Source organism: Corylus avellana, chromosome ca3 (assembly GCF_901000735.1).
Source record: "Corylus avellana chromosome ca3, CavTom2PMs-1.0".
NCBI classification, from domain to species: domain Eukaryota; kingdom Viridiplantae; phylum Streptophyta; class Magnoliopsida; order Fagales; family Betulaceae; genus Corylus; species Corylus avellana.
In genome coordinates, this window is record NC_081543.1 from 344,097 (window position 1) to 364,024 (window position 19,928).

The 19,928-nt window shown below is 37.5% G+C and overlaps 2 protein-coding genes across 2 annotated transcripts; one reads left to right on the forward strand and one right to left on the reverse strand.

Moving 5' to 3' along the window:
* The first annotated feature begins 460 nt into the window (after nt 1–460).
* On the forward strand, nt 461–8,918 carry LOC132173323 (mitochondrial phosphate carrier protein 3, mitochondrial-like). Its single transcript, XM_059584786.1, has 6 exons — nt 461–970; nt 1,706–2,067; nt 2,164–2,207; nt 8,034–8,248; nt 8,368–8,492; nt 8,650–8,918. Exons 1-6 carry the CDS (start codon nt 674–676, stop codon nt 8,705–8,707), a joined length of 1,101 nt encoding a protein of 366 aa, XP_059440769.1. The 5' UTR covers nt 461–673; the 3' UTR covers nt 8,708–8,918.
* A 2,734-nt stretch (nt 8,919–11,652) lies between these two features.
* Nucleotides 11,653–16,490, reverse strand: LOC132175828 (uncharacterized). The gene is made up of 14 exons (XM_059587889.1): nt 16,280–16,490; nt 16,046–16,145; nt 15,806–15,907; nt 15,273–15,370; nt 14,988–15,071; nt 14,672–14,805; nt 14,473–14,545; nt 14,334–14,379; nt 14,050–14,159; nt 13,842–13,949; nt 13,705–13,764; nt 13,066–13,127; nt 12,011–12,323; nt 11,653–11,894 (listed from the first exon to the last, which is right to left on the reverse strand). The coding sequence occupies exons 1-14, from the start codon at nt 16,367–16,369 to the stop codon at nt 11,679–11,681; spliced, it is 1,596 nt and encodes a 531-aa protein (XP_059443872.1). The 5' UTR covers nt 16,370–16,490; the 3' UTR covers nt 11,653–11,678.
* Nucleotides 16,491–19,928: the final 3,438 nt, after the last annotated feature.

Here is a 19,928-nt window from a genome sequence, read left to right on the forward strand (position 1 = left end):
AATTATGATTTAATCTATGCGGACACTCCTCGTATTGTAGCCGTCTTTATTTTTATGGGAAAAATGCAAAAAACATTAATCTTTATGGTTTATCCAATTTACAATTAGTTTTATGTGGTATTAAAATGAACTCAAAGATCTATGAGGTATGATAAAAAATATTTTACTCTTTATAGTCAAATTTTATCTACTTACTTAATATATTCCCTTAAAAAAAATGATTTTACATTTTTTCCTGATTTTACATTAACACATTTTATAATTTAGAGGGACATTAGCTAAGAGACGGTAATTTGAGGAGTGCAGTGCATGTATTACTATTATTATTATTATTATTATTATTATTTTTCCTGATATTCTTTTTATTTGATATTAGGCCAAAATTGAACGGAAAGGAACGGAAGTTAGTCAACGACATTTCGAACATTGGAGGAGAGCCTTGTAGCATTTCTCTTTCACTCAATAGCCGAGTCAACGCCGTAAATCAACTGAACACCAAACTCCAGGAAGCGAATTTTCCCGGGAAAGCACTATAAAAGAGAAACCCGCGCGCGAAGCAGGGAAAAGTGCTTTGAAGAACCATACATTTTCGATTCTCGTGCTCCAAACGCATTTGAGAAAGGAGCGCGAGAGAGAGAGTCAGAAACTCGAACGCCAAAATATTTACCCAGAAATGTCTCCCCACGATGACTCTCGCAAGTCTCTCATCCCAACCTTCCTCTATTCTTCTTCTTCTTCTTCTTCTTCTTTGTTGAAGAAAACGAGGCCGTTCGATTTGGACACGTTGAGGACGACGAGCCCTCATGGATCATCATCCTCGTCGAAGAGTTTTGTGGTTCCGGCACCGAAGGAGAAGATCGAGATGTACTCACCGGCTTTCTACGCCGTGTGTACGGCCGGTGGGTCCCTCTGCACTGGTCTCACCCACACGCTTATTACTCCTCTCGATGTCGTCAAGTGCAATATGCAGGTCCTCTCTCTCTCTCTCTCTCTCACTTTCTTTCTTCTACTAATTTTTAATTAATTAATTAATTCTCGGTCTTAAACATTTGCTTATTTCATTGATAATCTTTCTGTATTCTGTTAGGAAAACTCATAACTTGTCACTAATGGGATCATCTGTGACGTCGAATTCTGTTTTGTGATTGGAAATGCAATTCTGAATGATTAAATCAAATATTGGGTTCGTCTTTATTCGGTTATTTATTGGTTTATGTTACAATCTTTGATATGAGTCCTCAGTCCTCTCATAGGAAGGTGATCAGATCCAAATTTACAAAGAAAGCGAGTTTGTATGTGAAATTGGTGTCGTGCTTTCAATCTTCAATGGGTTTTGACTTTTCAATCTATAATATGTAAATGATTCTTAAATAATTTGGTTGGTGGCTTAAAAATTCCTGTTGAACCCCTCAAGGGATTTGTACAAAGTTTGGTCTCCACTAAACTTTGAACTGTGGTCTTTCTACCTTTGAACTTTGAAAAGAAGGCGGCGGCGGCGGCGGCGGTTAAAGCCGTAGATTTTTTTTTTTCCTTTTTTTTTTTAATGGGTCAAACTGGTTGACTTGTTAAATTTCGAAGTTCCAAGTGATGTTCAAATTACTGTATCTTAATAAGACAAGGGTTTGTTAAGTTGTATGTATGTATGTATGTGTCCCTCAGACTCATTGGAAATTGGAGTAAGATTGGTGTTTCCAAAAAATTGCAGATTGACCCAGCGAAATATAAGAGCATCTCGTCTGGATTTGGAGTTTTGCTGAAGGAACAGGGAGTTAGAGGTTTCTTTAGAGGTTGGGTGCCCACTTTGCTTGGTTACAGTGCGCAAGGTGCTTGCAAGTATGGATTTTATGAGTTCTTTAAGAAGTACTACTCGGACATTGCTGGTCCTGAGTATGCCGCCAAGTACAAAACCTTGATCTATCTTGCTGGTTCAGCATCTGCTGAAGTGATTGCTGATGTTGCCCTCTGCCCCATGGAGGCCGTGAAAGTTCGTGTCCAAACTCAGCCTGGGTTCGCCCGAGGTTTAGGAGATGGGCTTCCCAAGTTTGTCAAGTCTGAAGGAGCTCTTGGGTATGGAACTATGCAAATCATTTTGGCTTTGTTATGTGGTAACTATGGAATTACTCGCTTTCGGAATTTTAATTTTATCATTGTTTGATTGTGCAGCTTGTACAAAGGGCTTGTTCCTCTTTGGGGTCGTCAGATTCCATGTAAGTTGAAGCATTTCAATTGTTTCTTGTTACTTTTACTTTTCTGGTTTATTGTATCTATCAGCTCAGGAATGCAAGACAGTTTTGATTTTATTGGTTTTTGGACAGATTGGTATGTGCAACTGCAATTTTTGTTCTGTGATTGATTGAAACATTTTGTAGTTATCTGGTTTAAGAAATGTTTCTTCTTGTTTATGTACCAAACGACTGGGAACTAATATATGTGTGATGGAACCCAACAACAGAGAACAAAAATATGCTAGATATAATAGCTCCTTTCGGGTAGGAGAGACCACAAATACTCCAATTGGGGCTGGAGGTAAACCACAAATAAGCTTTAGCTTAATAATTCTCAATGCCTTGTTCTTTACAAAGACCTCTTATTTATACTACTTAATAACCGACTACTGTAAGACTTACTTGTAAAACTAGTCCTAATTGTAGAAGTAAAACTATTACGTCTAGACTTAGGATTACTACTACAAAGTAAAGTAGAATTAGGACTCTAGCTACTGCACACCGACTTCCTGTATGTTGACACCTTGGGCTGCTATCTCCTCTTGCTTATCCACGTAACCCCTTGCTCCTTGCTTAGCTGTATCATTCTCAAGAGCCAAGTATTTTGGGTTGGGCTGATGAGCCCTCTTGGTTCGACGTGGCAATGTTGAGCTACTATCATTCGCCCCCCCTTGAAGTGGAACCTTGTCCGCAAGGTTAACCAAAGGAAATTGTTGCTGCAGCTGCTCAACCTCCTCCCATGTTGCGTCTTCAGGTGCCAAATACTTCCATTGAACTAGTGCTTCCGTAACAAATTTAGCTCCTCGTTTAACCCACCTAAAATCCAAGAAGTGTAGCGGTTCGATGATTGGGTTGTTGTCTTCTGAAAATGGAGGCAAAATAGATGAAGCTATGTGAGAATCCCCAATCTTCCTCTTTAGGAGTGAGACATGAAAGACTGGATGCACTTTAGAATCATCTGGTAGGGCAAGTCTATAGGCCACGGCACCCACTTCTTCTAACACCTGAAATGGCCCAAAGTACTTACTAGCCAACTTTTGATAAGCACGTCTGAATAGGCTGCTTTGGCGATAGGGTTGCAACTTCAAATACACCCATTCACCAACCTGCAACTTGACCTCTCTGCGGTGGGCATCTGCATACTGTTTCATTTTATTATTGGCATGATATAGGTGTTGTTTGAGATTCCGTAACACTGCATCTCTAGTTTGTAAATTCTGATCAACTTCACTTACTAACGAAGATTCTCCCACATAATTAATCAATCGTGGCGGTGGCCGTCCGTAGAGAGCCTGAAATGGTGTAGTCCCGGTTGACTGGTGGTATGTGGTATTGTACCAATATTCTGCCCAGGCTAAGAATGACTTCCATTGTTTGGGATGTTGATTGGTGAAACACCGCAAGTATTGTTCAAGACAACGATTAATGACTTCCGTTTGGCCGTCAGTTTGCGGATGATATGCGGAACTAGTTTTTAATTCCGTCCCCTGCAACTTAAAAAATTCCCTCCAAAAAGAACTGATAAATATGGGATCACGATCACTTACAATGGATCTCGGTATCCCATGTAGCTTCATAACCCCAGTTACAAACACTTCTGCAACCGTTTTGGCAGAATATGGGTGGGCTAATGCAAAAAAATGAGCATACTTTGTCAAACGATCGACAACCACTAAGATTGAATTTTTTCCAGCAGACATGGGCAAGCCATCAATAAAATCAAGACTGATATCCTCCCATATCTGATTAGGAATTGGTAATGGCTGGAGAAGGCCCGAGGGTGATTTTGCTTCATATTTATTCCGCTGACAGATATCACAAGCAGCGACATAGTTTTGTACATCTTTCTTCATGGACTCCCAGTAAAAATTCTGGGTTAACCTCTTTAATGTTCGTAACACTCCCGAATGTCCGGCCATTTTTGAGTCGTGAAACTCTCGAAGTAGATGATGTCTGAGAATTGATGTTGGGGAAATGACAAGTCGCCCTTTAAAATACATCAAACCTTCTTTTGCCATGTAATTAGCCATGCTCTCAGGTTGACTTGCGAGTTTCTGGTGCAATGCTACCAGGTATGGGTCACGTGTATTTGCCTCTTTTAAGTCATCCCATATGCTAAATTGAGGTGCTGAAATACCTTCACACATAGCATCGTGTAAGGTATGTAACATAGGGCTGTCAACCCTTCGCGATAATGCATCTGCTACCGCATTGGTCTTCCCTGGCCGATAAATAATCTCATATTCAAAGCCCACTAGTTTCGAGACCCACTTTTGCTGTTCCGGGGTAACAACACGTTGTTCTAATAGAAACTTCAAGCTTTTTTGATCCGTTAGAATCTGAAATCGTTGGCCCAATAAATATGATCGCCACAACTTGATTGCCTCTGTAATAGCTAACATTTCTTTAGAGTATACAGACCAATTCTTTTTGGATGGGCCAAGGGCTTTACTTAGGAACGCAATAGGACGTCCCTTTTGACCCAAAACTGCTCCAATTCCATAATCTGATGCATCCGTTTCTATAACAAAAATCTCAGAAAAATCAGGTAGAGCTAGAACTGGTGTTGTGATCATGGCTCGTTTCAGTTCTTCAAAAGCCTGTTCTGCCTTTGGGTTCCACAGAAAATTCCCCTTTTTAAGAAGGTTAGTTAAGGGTTCGGCTATGAGCCCATAATTTTGCACAAATTTGCGGTAATATCCAGTAAGACCCAAAAACCCTCGAAGCTCTGTGATGGTTTTTGGCTTGGGCCATGACTGCATTGCTTCTATCTTCCGATTATCCACCCGCACTCCTTTGTGAGAAATAATGTGACCCAAATAATCCACTTCTCGTGCTCCAAAAACACATTTAGAAGGCTTCACAAAGAACTTCCTTTCACTTAGAATTTGAAAGACTATTCTCAGGTGAAACAGATGTTCCTCCCACTTTCTGCTATAGACCAATATATCGTCAAAGAATACCAACAAGAATTTTCTCAAGTAAGGTCTAAATACCTCATTCATGGCAGCTTGAAATGTGGATGGGGCATTACATAACCCAAATGGCATCACTAAGTATTCATAATGACCGCTATGGGTTCGGAATGCTGTTTTATGGATGTTGTCGGGATGCACTCGAACTTGGTGATAGCCCGCACGCAGATCCAATTTAGTAAAATACATAGCCCCGTGCAACTCATCTAGCATGTCATCGACCGTGGGAATTGGGAACCGATCCTTAATGGTTACTGCATTCAACGCCCGATAGTCCGTACAAAAACGCCACGATCCATCTTTCTTTTTCACTAGCAAGATTGGCGAAGAGAACGGACTTGTGCTTGGACGAATAAGGCCTGTGTTTAGCATCTCTGCTACCTGCCGCTCAATTTCATTTTTTTGAAAGTGGGCATAGCGGTAAGGCCTCACGTTGACCGGCATTGCTCCCTCCTTCATGGGAATTCGATGGTCAAATTCTCTTGGTGGCGGCAACTCCTTTGATTCCTCCATTAAATGACCAAACTCCTTAAGCATGATTGTCAAGTCTGGAGGTCCCACGATTCTGGTGGCAGTTTGACCCTCCTTAGGACAAATAGCAAACAATGTTGCCCCAGCTTGTATTTCACGTTCTAGGACTTGCATGTTAACCTCTCGAGTAGGGACCGTTGAATAGGCAGCCAGAGTAAGTGAACGATTATTTATTTTGAATTCCATGGTCATATCCTTCCAGTTGCATACCACGGGCCCAAGCTTTTCAAGCCATTGGATGCCCAATACTATATCTAGTCCATGTAATGGTAAGGAAAATAATGTGGTAGAGAATTTAAAATCTTGTATTTTGATTGACACATTATCATACCTTTCCTTGCAGGCTAGTCCTTCCCCATTTGCCACCTTGACCATGAATTCTTCAATGGGTGTAACAGCTAGATGGAGGGCTTGAGCAAGCTTTTGATCCACAAAGTTGTGGGTTGACCCACTATCAATCAAAATAATCAACTCACGTTGACCCACCATGGCTTTCACTCGCATGGTCTTTGGCCCAGTACATCCTGAAATTGCATGGAGAGAGATTAATGGTCCCTCGTCAATTTTGAGCAACTCATCGCCTAGCTCTTCCTCATCGGCATCATGGTTTTCCAAAGCTGAATTTGGTATATATGCTTCAATAAAAAACGACTGCGGAACTTGACATCTATGGCCCGGAGTAAATTTTTCATTACAACTAAAGCAAAGTCCTTTCTCCCTTCTTTTTTGCATCTCTTCCCAAGAGAGTTTCTTGGATGTTGAGTTGAATCGTGAATTGGTGTTTGCCATAGAACTTGGATTTGTTGCCTTTGGTACATGTGAAGGTTTGGTAAAAGGAGCAGGTCGTGTCTCACCTTTTTGATGCTTTTTGTGTTTATTAATTGTGTCATCCTTCATACGGGCAAGCTCAAATGCATCACGAAGAGTTCGCGGTTTAAACATTCGAACTACATCCACAATCTCGTCCTTCAACCCTCCAAGAAAGGTTCCCACAAGAGCCTTCTGAGGCCATCCAACCACTCTGTTGGCTAATCTTTCAAAGTCACGTTGATATTCTCTCAACGTCCCATGTTGTTGAATTCTTGATAACGCCTCGTCATAATCCTCTATTTCGGTGGGACCGAAACGAATCATTATCTCCTTTTCGAACCCTTCCTATGTAATAGCAAGTTGTTCATCCCTATACACATTCTTCATCCATTGCCACCATTGGTTGGCTTCCCCTTCTAAGTGAAAGGCCGCCAATCTTACTCTTTGATCATCAGGTGTCCGTTGGTAGTCAAAATACTGCGTCACCCGATCCAACCAAACCGTAGGATCATCTCCTGAATATCGAGGAAAATCCAACTTGGTTGGGCGCGGCATGTATGAATGGTTATCCCCACTCGTCACCTTGGGCCCACTAGAATGGCCAACATTCCCTTCTGGTGAGTGAGACGTTGAACCCTTCTCATTATTGTCCTTCAATGCCGATTGGGAGATTAATTCCTTAATCTCACGGAAAGATGCCTGGATTTGCGACTCCGTAGCCATCTTTTGCATTCCTTCCTTCAGCTCAAGAATATCAGCTTCTAGTTTCTCAATACGCTCCTTATTGGTCGACATAGCTCTGATACCAAGTTGATGGAACCCAACAACAGAGAACAAAAATATGCTAGATATAATAGCTCCTTTCGGGTAGGAGAGACCACAAATACTCCAATTGGGGCTGGAGATAAACCACAAATAAGCTTTAGCTTAATAATTCTCAATGCCTTGTTCTTTACAAAGACCTCTTATTTATACTACTTAATAACCGACTACTGTAAGACTTACTTGTAAAACTAGTCCTAATTGTAGAAGTAAAACTATTACGTCTAGACTTAGGATTACTACTACAAAGTAAAGTAGAATTAGGACTCTAGCTACTGCACACCGACTTCCTGTATGTTGACACCTTGGGCTGCTATCTCCTCTTGCTTATCCACGTAACCCCTTGCTCCTTGCTTAGCTGTATCATTCTCTTGCTTATCCACGTAACCCCTTGCTCCTTGCTTAGCTGTATCATTCTCAAGAGCCAAGTATTTTGGGTTGGGCTGATGAGCCCTCTTGGTTCGACGTGGCAATGTTGAGCTACTATCAATGTGCCTGTGATGAGGCATGATTTTTGTGTGAAAAGTGGCCAGCCGTAGCGAGTGGAGTTTTTGATTTGTCTTCATCAAATTAACTACACTTATGTAATTGGTTTGGTTGTAGGAAGAATTGAATCTTATAAATTCATTTCATTAGGAAGTTTCTGATGATCAGAGTTTGTTTTCTGCAGATACCATGATGAAATTTGCATCCTTTGAGACTATTGTGGAGATGATGTACAAGCATGCCATCCCAACCCCAAAAGACCAGTGCAGCCAAACTCTGCAGCTTGGGGTGAGCCTTGCTGGCGGATATGTGGCTGGTATATTCTGTGCTATCATCTCACACCCTGCTGACAATCTGGTGTCTTTCCTCAACAATGCCAAGGGTGCAACTGTCGGTGATGTGCGTGAATTCTTTGCATAGGACTTCAAGGATATATATATATATAGATCGTATGTATATGTATGCAGATATCTCTCTTCTCATGTGCTCACTTTGTTTGTTGTATTTGTCTGTTGCAGGCTGTAAAGAAGATGGGATTGTGGGGTCTCTGTACCCGTGGCCTTCCTCTTCGTATAGTCATGATCGGAACCCTCACGGGTGCCCAATGGGGAATTTATGATGCTGTCAAAGTCTCTCTTGGGCTGTAAGTATCTTTTTCCTGCATTTGCTGAGATTAATTTCTGCTTTGCTTTGCCTTGCCATGTTCGTTGTATTCTCTAACATGCTTGAATACTTCATTCGAAGGAAGGCTGCTCTCCATGATTATTCAATCATGACATGTGTCTTGTTGTTCTTTTTAGGCCAACTACTGGTGGTGTTACTCCTGACCCTGCTGCCACAGCACTTGCGAAGGTGTGAGTCTAGGTGATGGTCAACAATCAAATGTTACGAAAGGGTTTTTTTTTTTTTTTTTTTGATCGATCATATAATATTTGTGTGCCTTATTTGATTCTTGAGTGTATGGTTTTGATTTCATCCTCAAACTCAATATATAGTATCTATTTGGTACTTGGTAATTTTGGGGATTAGTTTCCCCTTGGAGGAATATATTTATATAATATGCCATTTTTTGTAATTGGTTTTTGCATTACTCTTCCCTGTTTGTTATTGTGCTCATTTTCAGTCAGAAGAAAAGAAGACAGATCCCTCTCAATCTTATTATATATCGCAAGGACCAAGCTCCTAACTGCAAAAGCATGTACAATGCTACTGTTCTGTTGATTAAATGAACAAACTTTCAGGGTAATCACCTAGGAATAAGGATCCCAATAATTGGGTGTGTGCCCTATAGAGAGGAAGGTTGTGGGGTGCCCTTATTCCGAGTAACCCAGAGTGTAAGTTTCACTTATCCAAGACATGCTAGTCATACAAACCCCATCTCTATGGGGTTGCTTGAATTCCATGCAATTCAAAAAATCAGTCGTAGAAAAGTCTGATTTAATCACCTATTTATCACTCGTTTGACTAAGGATTTGGTCATGCCAAAAAGTTCAACAATATTTTGTTGGCAATTTTTTTACATTACCGACAAACTCGACACATAATTAGTGAGTTAGGGTACTTACATGGTTTTATACTTATGCCTCAATATGAACTGAATTCAACACGCATATACGAATTGCCACAATTAAATTTTCCCTTTGACTTGGTACCGTAATTCTATTGCATCCCTAGCTTGGAGTTTTTCTAGGATAAAGTATTTATGACTAAAATTAGTGACGAAGTCCAGATTTTATTTTACAGGGGCAAGATTGAGAAATAAAGTTTAAAAAATTAAAAAATATAATTAGCGAAATAAATAAATAAAAAATTAACAAAATTTAATTATTGTTTTAAACATATAAATGTAATTTGTAATTTATTTTTTGACATGTACTTAAATTGTGAATTTTATAATATAGGATCTATTGGTAAAAATTCTCTAAATCTACGACCATGACACAAGCTCATTTAGATTGAATTAGGACTTAATAGAATCATTATTAATTCTTCATAATCTCTAATAACTAAAATTATATATACATATCTGCATCCAATTAAATACAAAATACTCCGAATATGGAATAATATTCCTCACACTTCTCCTCCAAGATGAGGTTGATTGATGGTTTAAAAATACAATTCCATAAAAAAGTGGGTCACTGTTAAATCAATAGCCAATTCATTTGTTGTCAACGTTAGTTATATATATCCGCGAAATGTGTAAATGCAAATTAAGGTATTTTTATTAGCTAGATTTAAATACCGCATCTGAAGGCAGCCACGTACGTAGGTTTGCATGCAGTTGTTGGGGCTGAGATGAGAAAAGGGGTGGACGAAGAAAGAAGAGTACTAGTTCTAAAGGTTCACGACATGCATATACAGTTATAATCCTAGTAGGCTAGTACTAGTCGAAAACCATGTAATTAACCGATTACAACAAAATCCTAGTCCTTATCAGTCAATAGACCTTAATTAATTAAAACATTATATATATAGTGAGTCGTGAGAGGTATATATATTAGCTGCAAAATAAAGAAGAAAAAGAGATGGAGGGAGCGAGAGAAATAAAGAGATCGAGATCGATGGCTTCAAGGTACGTGTTGTATCCATATGTAATCAAGGCAGAAATGTACTATGATGCACTTATGCAAACATATCAGGACCAACTCCACTACGACCTGCGACAACATCAACCAAAGCCACTGGATTACTCACAACTCACTTCCTTTTTGGATTTTGATAACCCCTTCCTTTCACCATGGCACAGAGACCCTCCTCCTCCTCCTCCTCCTCCTCCCAGTGATGATGATGGCAGTACTTCAAGTAATGATGGAGAACAACCCATCAACAATATTCAATCCACTTCATTCTTCAGTCATGAAGTGAGTCCTCAAATCTTGTGATTCTTTGGGTCATTTTGAATCAAAAGCCAAGAGAGAAGAAATTATATACAAACATTATGAAAACAAATACTTTTCTAATTTGGTTTTTAGGTTTTCGACATGAAGCCTGAAGATCCAGATGCGATCCTATTCATAGCTTGTGATCAAACTAGCAAGCTTTGCACCATAAACGTCGACGAAAACAAACAGAGGTGCACCTATTGCACAGGATCCCGGTCCCTTTAGCCCAAGAGTTTCACTGCAATTTTGTATTTCCTTTGAAGTTTTCATTACTAATTTTGTTTAAATGTGCTATACTATACTGCAGTGTAAAGTGTAATAGGGCAGCCTATTGTACAGGATCTCGGGTCCCTTTATTTAGGGGGTAATACTTTTTACGCTTTCTTCCTTAAAATTGTGTTGCTAAATAGATGTCTAGTACGTGAGACTATTTACGAGTCGATTGGTCCATATTTATTTGTTCTTTCACACTAATGTTGGCCAAAATTATAATTAATACTCCGATCTCAGCTCCATAACCAATGCAATTCCACAGACAAGGTTGTTTAGCAAAACCCAATAGGCGAGTTTGATTGCTGAATGGAATGAAACTAAAGTTTGCGGTGGTGTATATCTATTTACACCACCCTTGAAGGCTGGAATTCAATCACACCCATGAAGGCTGAATTCCACCCTTAAAGGCCAAAAAAATGTTTTTCGAAGCATTTTCATGGTTCCAAACAACCAACAAAAAATACCACTTTTTTAGAAAATGTTTTCAGCAAAAAAAAATAAATAAATAAAATTCTCGACAGAAAATATTTTACGCGAAAACAAATAGGCCTTAATTTATTTATATTCCACACAATTTAATTTATGCGAGGGAAAAAGAATGCAAGAATTATTATATTCTCAACACTCGAAAAGCTTATAACAATGTGATCAGAAAACTTCTATTATATTATTTATGTACGACTCTGTTCTTGATTCAGACTAAGAGGGTATACTGTGTCGAATACAATTCTTGCAAAAACATGCCTTACTTCTTGCATCCCTCCCAGAGCTAAGGACTCATAGTCAATCTTCCTGCCTTGCTTTGTCACAAATCCCTTCTCAGGGCCCGCTCTCACACACTCAAAAATCCTGCACACCTTTAAATATGATCCCAATGGGATAAATACCTGCAAATTGAGATTGAAAAGAAATTGGTGTGCGTTTAGAATCGCCCAATGAACTAAGATGTGTCCAAACACATCAAGCTCCTCGAAACGCAAAATAAATAAATAAAAAGACGCACCATATCTGAATAAGGTGCTCGAGGGTAACCCGCCATTGCCTGAGATACAAAATGCTCATCAGTCATCTTACAGAGTGCGCCTTTAACAGATGCTGCAAGATCCATAACTGCATCTGTTAATGCATGAAACTCAAGATTCTGTGGTTCTGATAGTTCATGAAAGCTGGAATCATGGGGTGCAGTTATTTTCCTTGCTATGTTTACTGCTTCTGAAATATCTCCGCCATTGTGGACTGCAAGGCTAAATGCAGCAACAACCAAAGGAACTCTAGGCTTCTCGGACAGTGCTTTATGGAATGCTAAGATCCCAACCCTGAAAGCGTAAACCCATCATGAGTCTTTCCTTGGATCTCAATATATATGGGATATATATATCATAATCTACTTGGGTCACATTACCCTAATCATAAGGGAAAAATTAAGTTCACAAAATTAAAACACATGTTTTGATTGTCCCCTAAGATATCCTATTCCTTTTAAAACCTCAAATTAAAAAAATAATTTTTTTTTTAAAAAAAAAAACATTTTTTTTTTTATAAGTTCTTTAAAAATAAACATGGTAGAGGAGTATGTGGCAAGCATAGGCACCTTCATGTTCTTTAAAAAAGAAACATCATAGGCATATAACAACAGAATCTCTATATGATCAATTATATAAATGGTAAGGCAAAAAAAATGTAGCTTCCATACTGAATATGTCAAATTGGAAGTCTGAACAATAGTGCTACAGAAGGCCTAGAACTACACGACTATTATGCCGGGATGCCTCAAGAGCTTATTGGGAAAATAACAAATTCAATTCTCTTAAGATTTACCTACAATATTTGGCAAAGAAGAATTTGAGATACAAACTTCATACACAAAGCTTCATATTTGTATGCAAAAACAATGGTATATCATGGAATACAGGCAAAAAATAGATATGATTGCTTAGCAATTGAAGTGTTTAAGCCATTTGAAAGAATACTTCATGGCTTGTATCACTATTTTATGAGATATGGATAACAAATTAAAAAAAAAAAAAAAAAAAAAAAACTGTTTTTGTAAAAGCTTACCATAAGCTACTGTGGCATGGCCGGTCAGGTGCCAGAAGTTTATCCATATTAGAAAGCAGAGACTGCAGATGAAACACCAGAAAATGGGGTCAGTTAAATGCTACTCAGCCTCCAGGCCTCTTGAAATTATATCCAAGTAACAGATATTATGATACTGATGCAACTAAAAGCTATACTATAAAAATCAAAACTTAAAGGAAGAGAAACCTCAGATCCATTGTTGTGTATCTAGGAGTGTTCAGAGCATGCATGAAATGATTAAAAAAAAATATATAAGAAAACCAATATACATACATCCAGAATGCACTATTGATGGTGGCAATATGAGGGCCGGGAAAATACAAGAAATACGACTAAGATAGTGTGCAAATCTTCATAAAATGTAATTGTAGTCCATTGTGACACTTGCATGACAATATTGAGAATAAAAATGATGTAGTAGTGATATTGCCATGTGGAGGAAGTCATGAGTTGGGCTGTTGGTTTATGATATATTTGTGTAAAAAGTAAGTAAAAACTAGAGAATGAGTTTGAACATCTAACAACCGCGTTTTTCTAGCATTTTCCCAAAGACAAGGCTATTTGATATTCTTAAGAAGCATGAAGCATATACACAAAAGGACAAGAGTTGAAAGTTACCAAAAGCATGTTAGATCCCTTGTCGCGTCTTTGGAAACCATGGTGAACAAAATAAGCTGCCTGCAATATGAAGCTATATTAAACTTGCAATACTCTGACTGACAAGAAGCAAAAGAAATTCAATTCTCAAACTTTACCTGAATGGGTAGAAGTATCTCTAAGAGTCCAAATTTCCATAGTAACCTCAGAGAAGCTTCTGCAGATCCATATGCTAGCATGTAATTCATTTCCAGCATAAGCCTCGCCTAAACATATTGAATGAGAAATAAGTTAGGCCGGAAAAATTTTATGTATACCAATTGCAAGGAAACGATAAATGAGAAAATAAAAATGCTCTTTAGCCACCTTATCAAGTCTTACTACTGAGCGAGACAAATTTTTAATAGAATGAGCTGTCTCCCTTGAAAAACGAAATCCTAAACGAGCAGCAATTCTTATTGCACGCAGAATGCGAGCTGCAGAGATATGACATTATATATTATTTTCTTGGCAAACACTTCAAAGTGTTCAAAGTGTGTGTTCCCCCGGTAAACCTCTTGACACAAAATAAAAAATACAGAAAAAAAAAAAAAATAGAAGTTCCCATTTATATAGTAAATCATAAATAGGAAACACTACAAATAACGCACCACAATCCCCTTGAAACGAAGAACTTGCAGGAATCACAGTTTGCACCTATGCCCAGAGAAGACTACGTGAGACAAAGTACATCTCCATCTAGTCTAGAGTAATTCAAGAAACCACAACTGTTAAGAAATACATGCACACTTTAGCTTTTCTAATATCTTCTATTCCTCCTGTGTAGTCATATACTATTCTTGCATATGGATCAAAAATCAACCTGCAATAAGAAAGAGGCAGACTAACTTAATGAAAAGAAAGAAGCTATAGAAAATAAATTCAAAGCCATACGACAAAAAGGAAATGAAAGGTTTAAATTTTCAGGTTACAAGGTCTTATTATCAACCCGTTAATTGTAAAGTCCCGCTGCAAACAATTCTTCCAACGAATATAATCCTTCTCATCACAACTAGATGGTCTTTCAAGATCATCACCCAAGTCCCTATCAAAGTTTCGTCCACGGGTGCTAAAACTTGAAACCTGACTTGGACAGACAATTAAGTTATATCAAAAAAAAAAAAAAAAGAAAGAAAGAAAGAAAAAGTATGAATAATATTCAATCTGCTAAGACAGCCAGGAATCATGTTAAATGTTTGCCTGGTTAAGAAAACTTCTCAACTTGTGAATAAAAGATATATTAGAATGACACAAAAATGGCAAACCTCCACAATTGTATCATCAATGTGCACATGGCATATAGGAAACCATTTGCCAACTATCTCACACCACGAAAATGTTCTCATAACCTGCAAATCAGGTCAACATTCATCTTTGTATGTTAAAGTCTACATTGTAAACTTTATCATTAAATTACACTCATAATTAGCCTCTTATGAAACTTATAACTCCGTATATGAAAAACAGTTTCATGCAGCAAGAAGCATCAAGCGCAAGAAGCAAGTTCTAACTTACAACATCAACACCATTGAGTGGAAATTGAGACCAACCTCTTTAAGTTCAGCTGAGGTTATTATATCAAAATCCTTTGGTGTTCGCTTTAAGATAAGATCCCGTACACAACCTCCTACAAGGTAAACGTCATAACCTAAAACATAAAACAAAAAAGACTAGTGTTTAGACACCATAAGCATAAAACAAGCATTCATAATAATAGATTATACGTAACAAATATGTTAACCAAAATATAAGCCTTATCCCCCCAAAAAAGCTAAATGCTTCCCACTAAAACAAAGAAGACAAACATCAGAACACAGTTAAACAAGATGAATATAACCAATATCTGTTGTGCAGATACACTGTGCCCAAGTTAGTCTTTTAAATATCATTTTAGCATCCAAGAGTATGGTTCACGAAATGTTAACTTTCAAGGAACCTCTACAAGATGGCTAAGCCCATTACTGCAATGTAATTACTTTCCATTAAAAGCAACACAAATCGAATTAACTTTGAAATATAAAAGCATACATGTAACTCTTTCACCATTCTTCTATATAAAAATCATCTATAAGCCAAGTGATACCCTTTCTCTTGAGCCCATTCATAACCTTTATCGCAGGCTTAGCAAACATCGAAGTACTAATTCCAAGCTCTTCAGAGTTCAACCTCTTCCAGTCTCCACCAACTTCACCCCAAATGGACAAAAAATAAAAAATAAAAAATCAAACCTCTCATAAAACAGAATAAAGCAATAAGAAGTTCAAAAAAATTCTGAACCATAAAAAAACCCAAATTCACAAAGAAAGTAAAAAGCTTTACTTGCCTCGTCCATGAACCGAATTGCTTGTATGAGTGTCTTTGATGGTAGTAAGACACTCCGGCTCATCAACTGCCTTAACTGCCGCCACTGAACTCAGTCGAAGCTAAACAGAAATGCAAACCAATGATTAACACAAAGAACCCACAAATGAGACATGACAAACTCCTAGAGTATTAATTGAATGATTAAACATACATACAAACAGATAAGTAAATAGAAGTATGTGCGTAGGATTACCTTGCGAACGCGAAAGCGGACGCAGTGAAGGAAAGGGAGACGGAGAGGGAAATCGGGTCTGCATGCGAATCCAAAGCCCGAGATCGCCATTGGAGAGGCGCTAGCTCACCATGTGATGATGGGGCTTAAACCCCACGAGAAATTGGATGCAGTCGGTCGTGAATTAGGGTTTAAGACAGCAAGAGAGTAAGGGTTTTAGCATTTTTAGAAAGTAGGAACATTAAAGATCAGAACATTGATATTCCGACCTTACTGAAGGCCCACGGTGAGTCTAGACCCAATACTAGGCTTGGGTTTGGGTTTGGGTCTGGGTTCGGGGTTTGGGTTGTGATGAATTTTATCCACTTCTTTTATTTCTAATCGATTATTTAGCCCAATAAAAAAAACAAAAAAAAAAAAAAAACCATTTGGGTAATCCAATGACTAACAAGTGAGGATAGTCTGGATAGAGATAGCAATTATGTTGCTTAAATTGCTTAACAATGGAGTAAATATAAGAGAATTTTTATAAGGCTTATCTGTTTGAATAAGTCTTTGGCATTCTGCCTACTACTCGAACAGATGGCATGGACACCTTAAGGGCTCGCTCTCTCTCACATTCATTTACATAATTGCTAAGGATCTAAATCCAACAAGTTACGAGTTATTTGTTTGTTCTTTTTTTTTTTTTTTGACAACTTAGGTTGCATTAATAAAAGAAAGGATAATACAAAAGGTGAGGGTGTTACACACCCTGATCCTATATTGAACAGAAGAATAATTTACATAAAATTGATAGCTTATAAAAAAATATTCATGGATGCTACGTACTACGTTATTTACTTATTGTATAAAAATAAGCTTTATAAGTAATTATAGATAAGCTTCAAATTGACTATTTCTTTTAGGGGTGATAACTAAGATGTGACTAACTCCATAGATTCCTGTAGTATAAAATAAATCCTAACAAAATTTGAGAATAAACCAAGAAAATAGCTCCACCCCAATAGTTTATAATTTATTGTTGAGTTTCGACCACCATCTTCAATATATATATATATATATATATATATATATATATATAGCTTAAACCACACCAATAATTCTTTGGGTTTCAGGAATCAAAAGAAAGCTCTAGATATATAGTAGAGATCGATGCTTGGAGATCTCTTCTCAATCTGATCATGAAATTCCCTTCCAAATCTTTTAATTAATTCTGATTGAACTCTGTCATCTTTACACTGTGGGATTAAGATAAGAATATACTATATTGACACGCGTAGTGATGTCTAAATCTAATGTCTTGGCATGGCATTGAATTCAGAAGCATTAATCGCGCGCAGTGACAAAACTTGCATTGCAGTTATCGAAGGTGACAGACAATCTTGTCTGTTTCTTTTAGCTAATTAAGACGTACATAGCGAGATACTCGTACACAAAACTACGGCCCCAGGCCCCCAAGTACTGCCGTCTGCCGTCCTTGCACTCCATGGCAAGGATCGATGCTTTACGAGAGAAAACATGTGTACGGAATATTTCTCACAAAAACTCTCCGTTGTGTGCAAATCAACGAATATGCTATACGCGTTATGAGATACCGCGTGAAACTTTGGATCGATCCCTGAAAGTGAAAGTGACTTGAAGAAAATGACCCTAGCTTTTCATGTGACTTTGTAGACACTCGCAACTTCGTGGAAGAGCTTCTTAGTTGTTTTTATGCTTTGCCCTCTTGCCTTCTATCAACATCATTTTCAACTCATCACTTCTTAAATTGAATCTTGTTTTTGCTTGCTTTTCCCTTTTAAACGCAAACATCCATATATAGAAGCCCGCTAGGGCTAACTGCGTTCGTCTTTTTGTTTTCTCTTCTCAAAACAAAAAACGGTTAGAAAAATAATACGCTCCCAAATAAAATTAGTACCCTATCTAGCTCATATATCAAATTGAGCCTTTGGCTTTATCTTCTCTCAATAGTGGAGCACGCTACTAGATAGATGCCTACAGTCTAAGAGCGCTCAAAGAAAAAATACGTCTTCTTCAAAACACATTAACAAACAAAGAGAATCATCCCAGTTGGCCTTGCAAGTTAGAAAATATTTTGCCGGCAATATAGAGGGGCCACATTATGAGGAAAATGATAAACTGGCCTCCATATAAAGTTGACTACGATTAGATCCTTCAACATGTATATCCATCTGCAATGGGGGACCAAATGAAGGTGTCTATTTGAGATATCATGAGCATACATTTGGAGTTGGAGATTGCGTAATCTATAAATTAACTGTTGTTATGAATAACGACACACACTTTCTAGCTATCACTGATCTAAATGGACCCTCGCTAGCTGATCTTGTCTTACTTAATTAGCACCAGTGTAACAGTGTTTAATTGAGGTGATCACGTACGTTGTCCTGATCTTTTTCTCGTTTACAAAAAGAAAAATAAGAAAAGGATGGGAGTCGATCTAGCTAAAACGTTTGATACTCGATCTTGATGGTCAACTTTATTGTCCTACTCAAAGGGAAACATCTTATATTTTAATTGAAATGGCCAGGGATAAAAGTACTATAGGTTCCAACAAAAGATTTAATCATTTAACTTACTATTTATTATTGGAAATTGTAAATTTAACCATTGAATTTATATTTTTACACTTGCTCTCATCTGTGGGCTTAAACTTCTTCTGAATAAGTGAAGCTCAATATGTGACATATATATTTAAAATGGAAAGTGAATTACATAAATAGGGTATGAACTCAAAACTTCTACTTTGAAATTATATTCAATCACCACTTTGTCTAGCATAACAGGTTGTCCTATCCCTAGCTTGTTGCGACATTTTTGTATTTTCTCAAATTTGTGATTGATTTGTAACTAATTTAGAATCTTTAAAACACTATTCTTGAAATGTTATGAACACATCTCACAGTTGTTTTGCGGTGCCACAAGCTGTCAACAATTATAGGCATATATGGATGTGGCACAAAGTCTCATCAGGGTCTGAAAATATTATAAATAGACTACAAATAAAACCTATAAGAGGTTAAAGTGGATTTTAAAATTTATTAATCACACAAATAATCATCAAATATATGGAAAGCGATAAATCAATCCATACAAAGATTTTGGTGATAAAGTTGAAATTTTTTGAAGAACTCTTCAAAAGTAAAACTACTTTAAGGCAGCTAAACCAAGAAAATTAATCAACTATAAAAAAATAAAACCTTTGTAATTGATACTCTTTTACATAAGATAAGCGACTCACTTGACTTTTACTACAGTTGCCCTCCCCATGGGCCAGGGGTGGCATTCAGGCTCTCTCTCTCGGGGTGGCCCGAAGGCAACTCCCACCTCAAAATTTTTATTTTTTTAATTATTTTTTTAATTATTTTATTTTATTTTATTTTTTCGTATGTATAAATATTTTTTGATATCAATTATTATTTTTATTTATTTTATAAATGAAAAGGTCTGATGTCACATTTTAAAAGGCAACATGTAAATAGTTACACGTTACAGTAGCGCATCCGCGCCTCTTCTATAAGGTAACATTTTTTAGGAAAACACCATATATTTTGGCCTCTTTTTTTGGGTAAAAAACGTCACTATATATTTTGTCCTCTTTTTTTTTTTTTTTTTAAGTGTCTCTTCTCTCCTCTGTTTCTCAAAT

Bases quoted from the DNA above. Each gene is read 5' to 3' on its own strand.
- LOC132175828 (XM_059587889.1), bottom strand. From the start codon at position 16,369: ATGGCGATCTCGGGCTTTGGATTCGCATGCAGACCCGATTTCCCTCTC. The intron at 14,806-14,987 runs GTTTGCCATTTT...TGTCCAAGTCAG, and splicing joins TTGATGATACAATTGTGGAG to GTTTCAAGTTTTAGCACCCG. The intron at 13,950-14,049 runs GTGGCTAAAGAG...CAATATGTTTAG, and splicing joins CAGTAGTAAGACTTGATAAG to GCGAGGCTTATGCTGGAAAT.
- LOC132173323 (XM_059584786.1), top strand. From the start codon at position 674: ATGTCTCCCCACGATGACTCTCGCAAGTCTCTCATCCCAACCTTCCTC. The intron at 971-1,705 runs GTCCTCTCTCTC...AAAAAATTGCAG, and splicing joins TCGTCAAGTGCAATATGCAG to ATTGACCCAGCGAAATATAA. The intron at 2,068-2,163 runs GTATGGAACTAT...TTGATTGTGCAG, and splicing joins AAGTCTGAAGGAGCTCTTGG to CTTGTACAAAGGGCTTGTTC.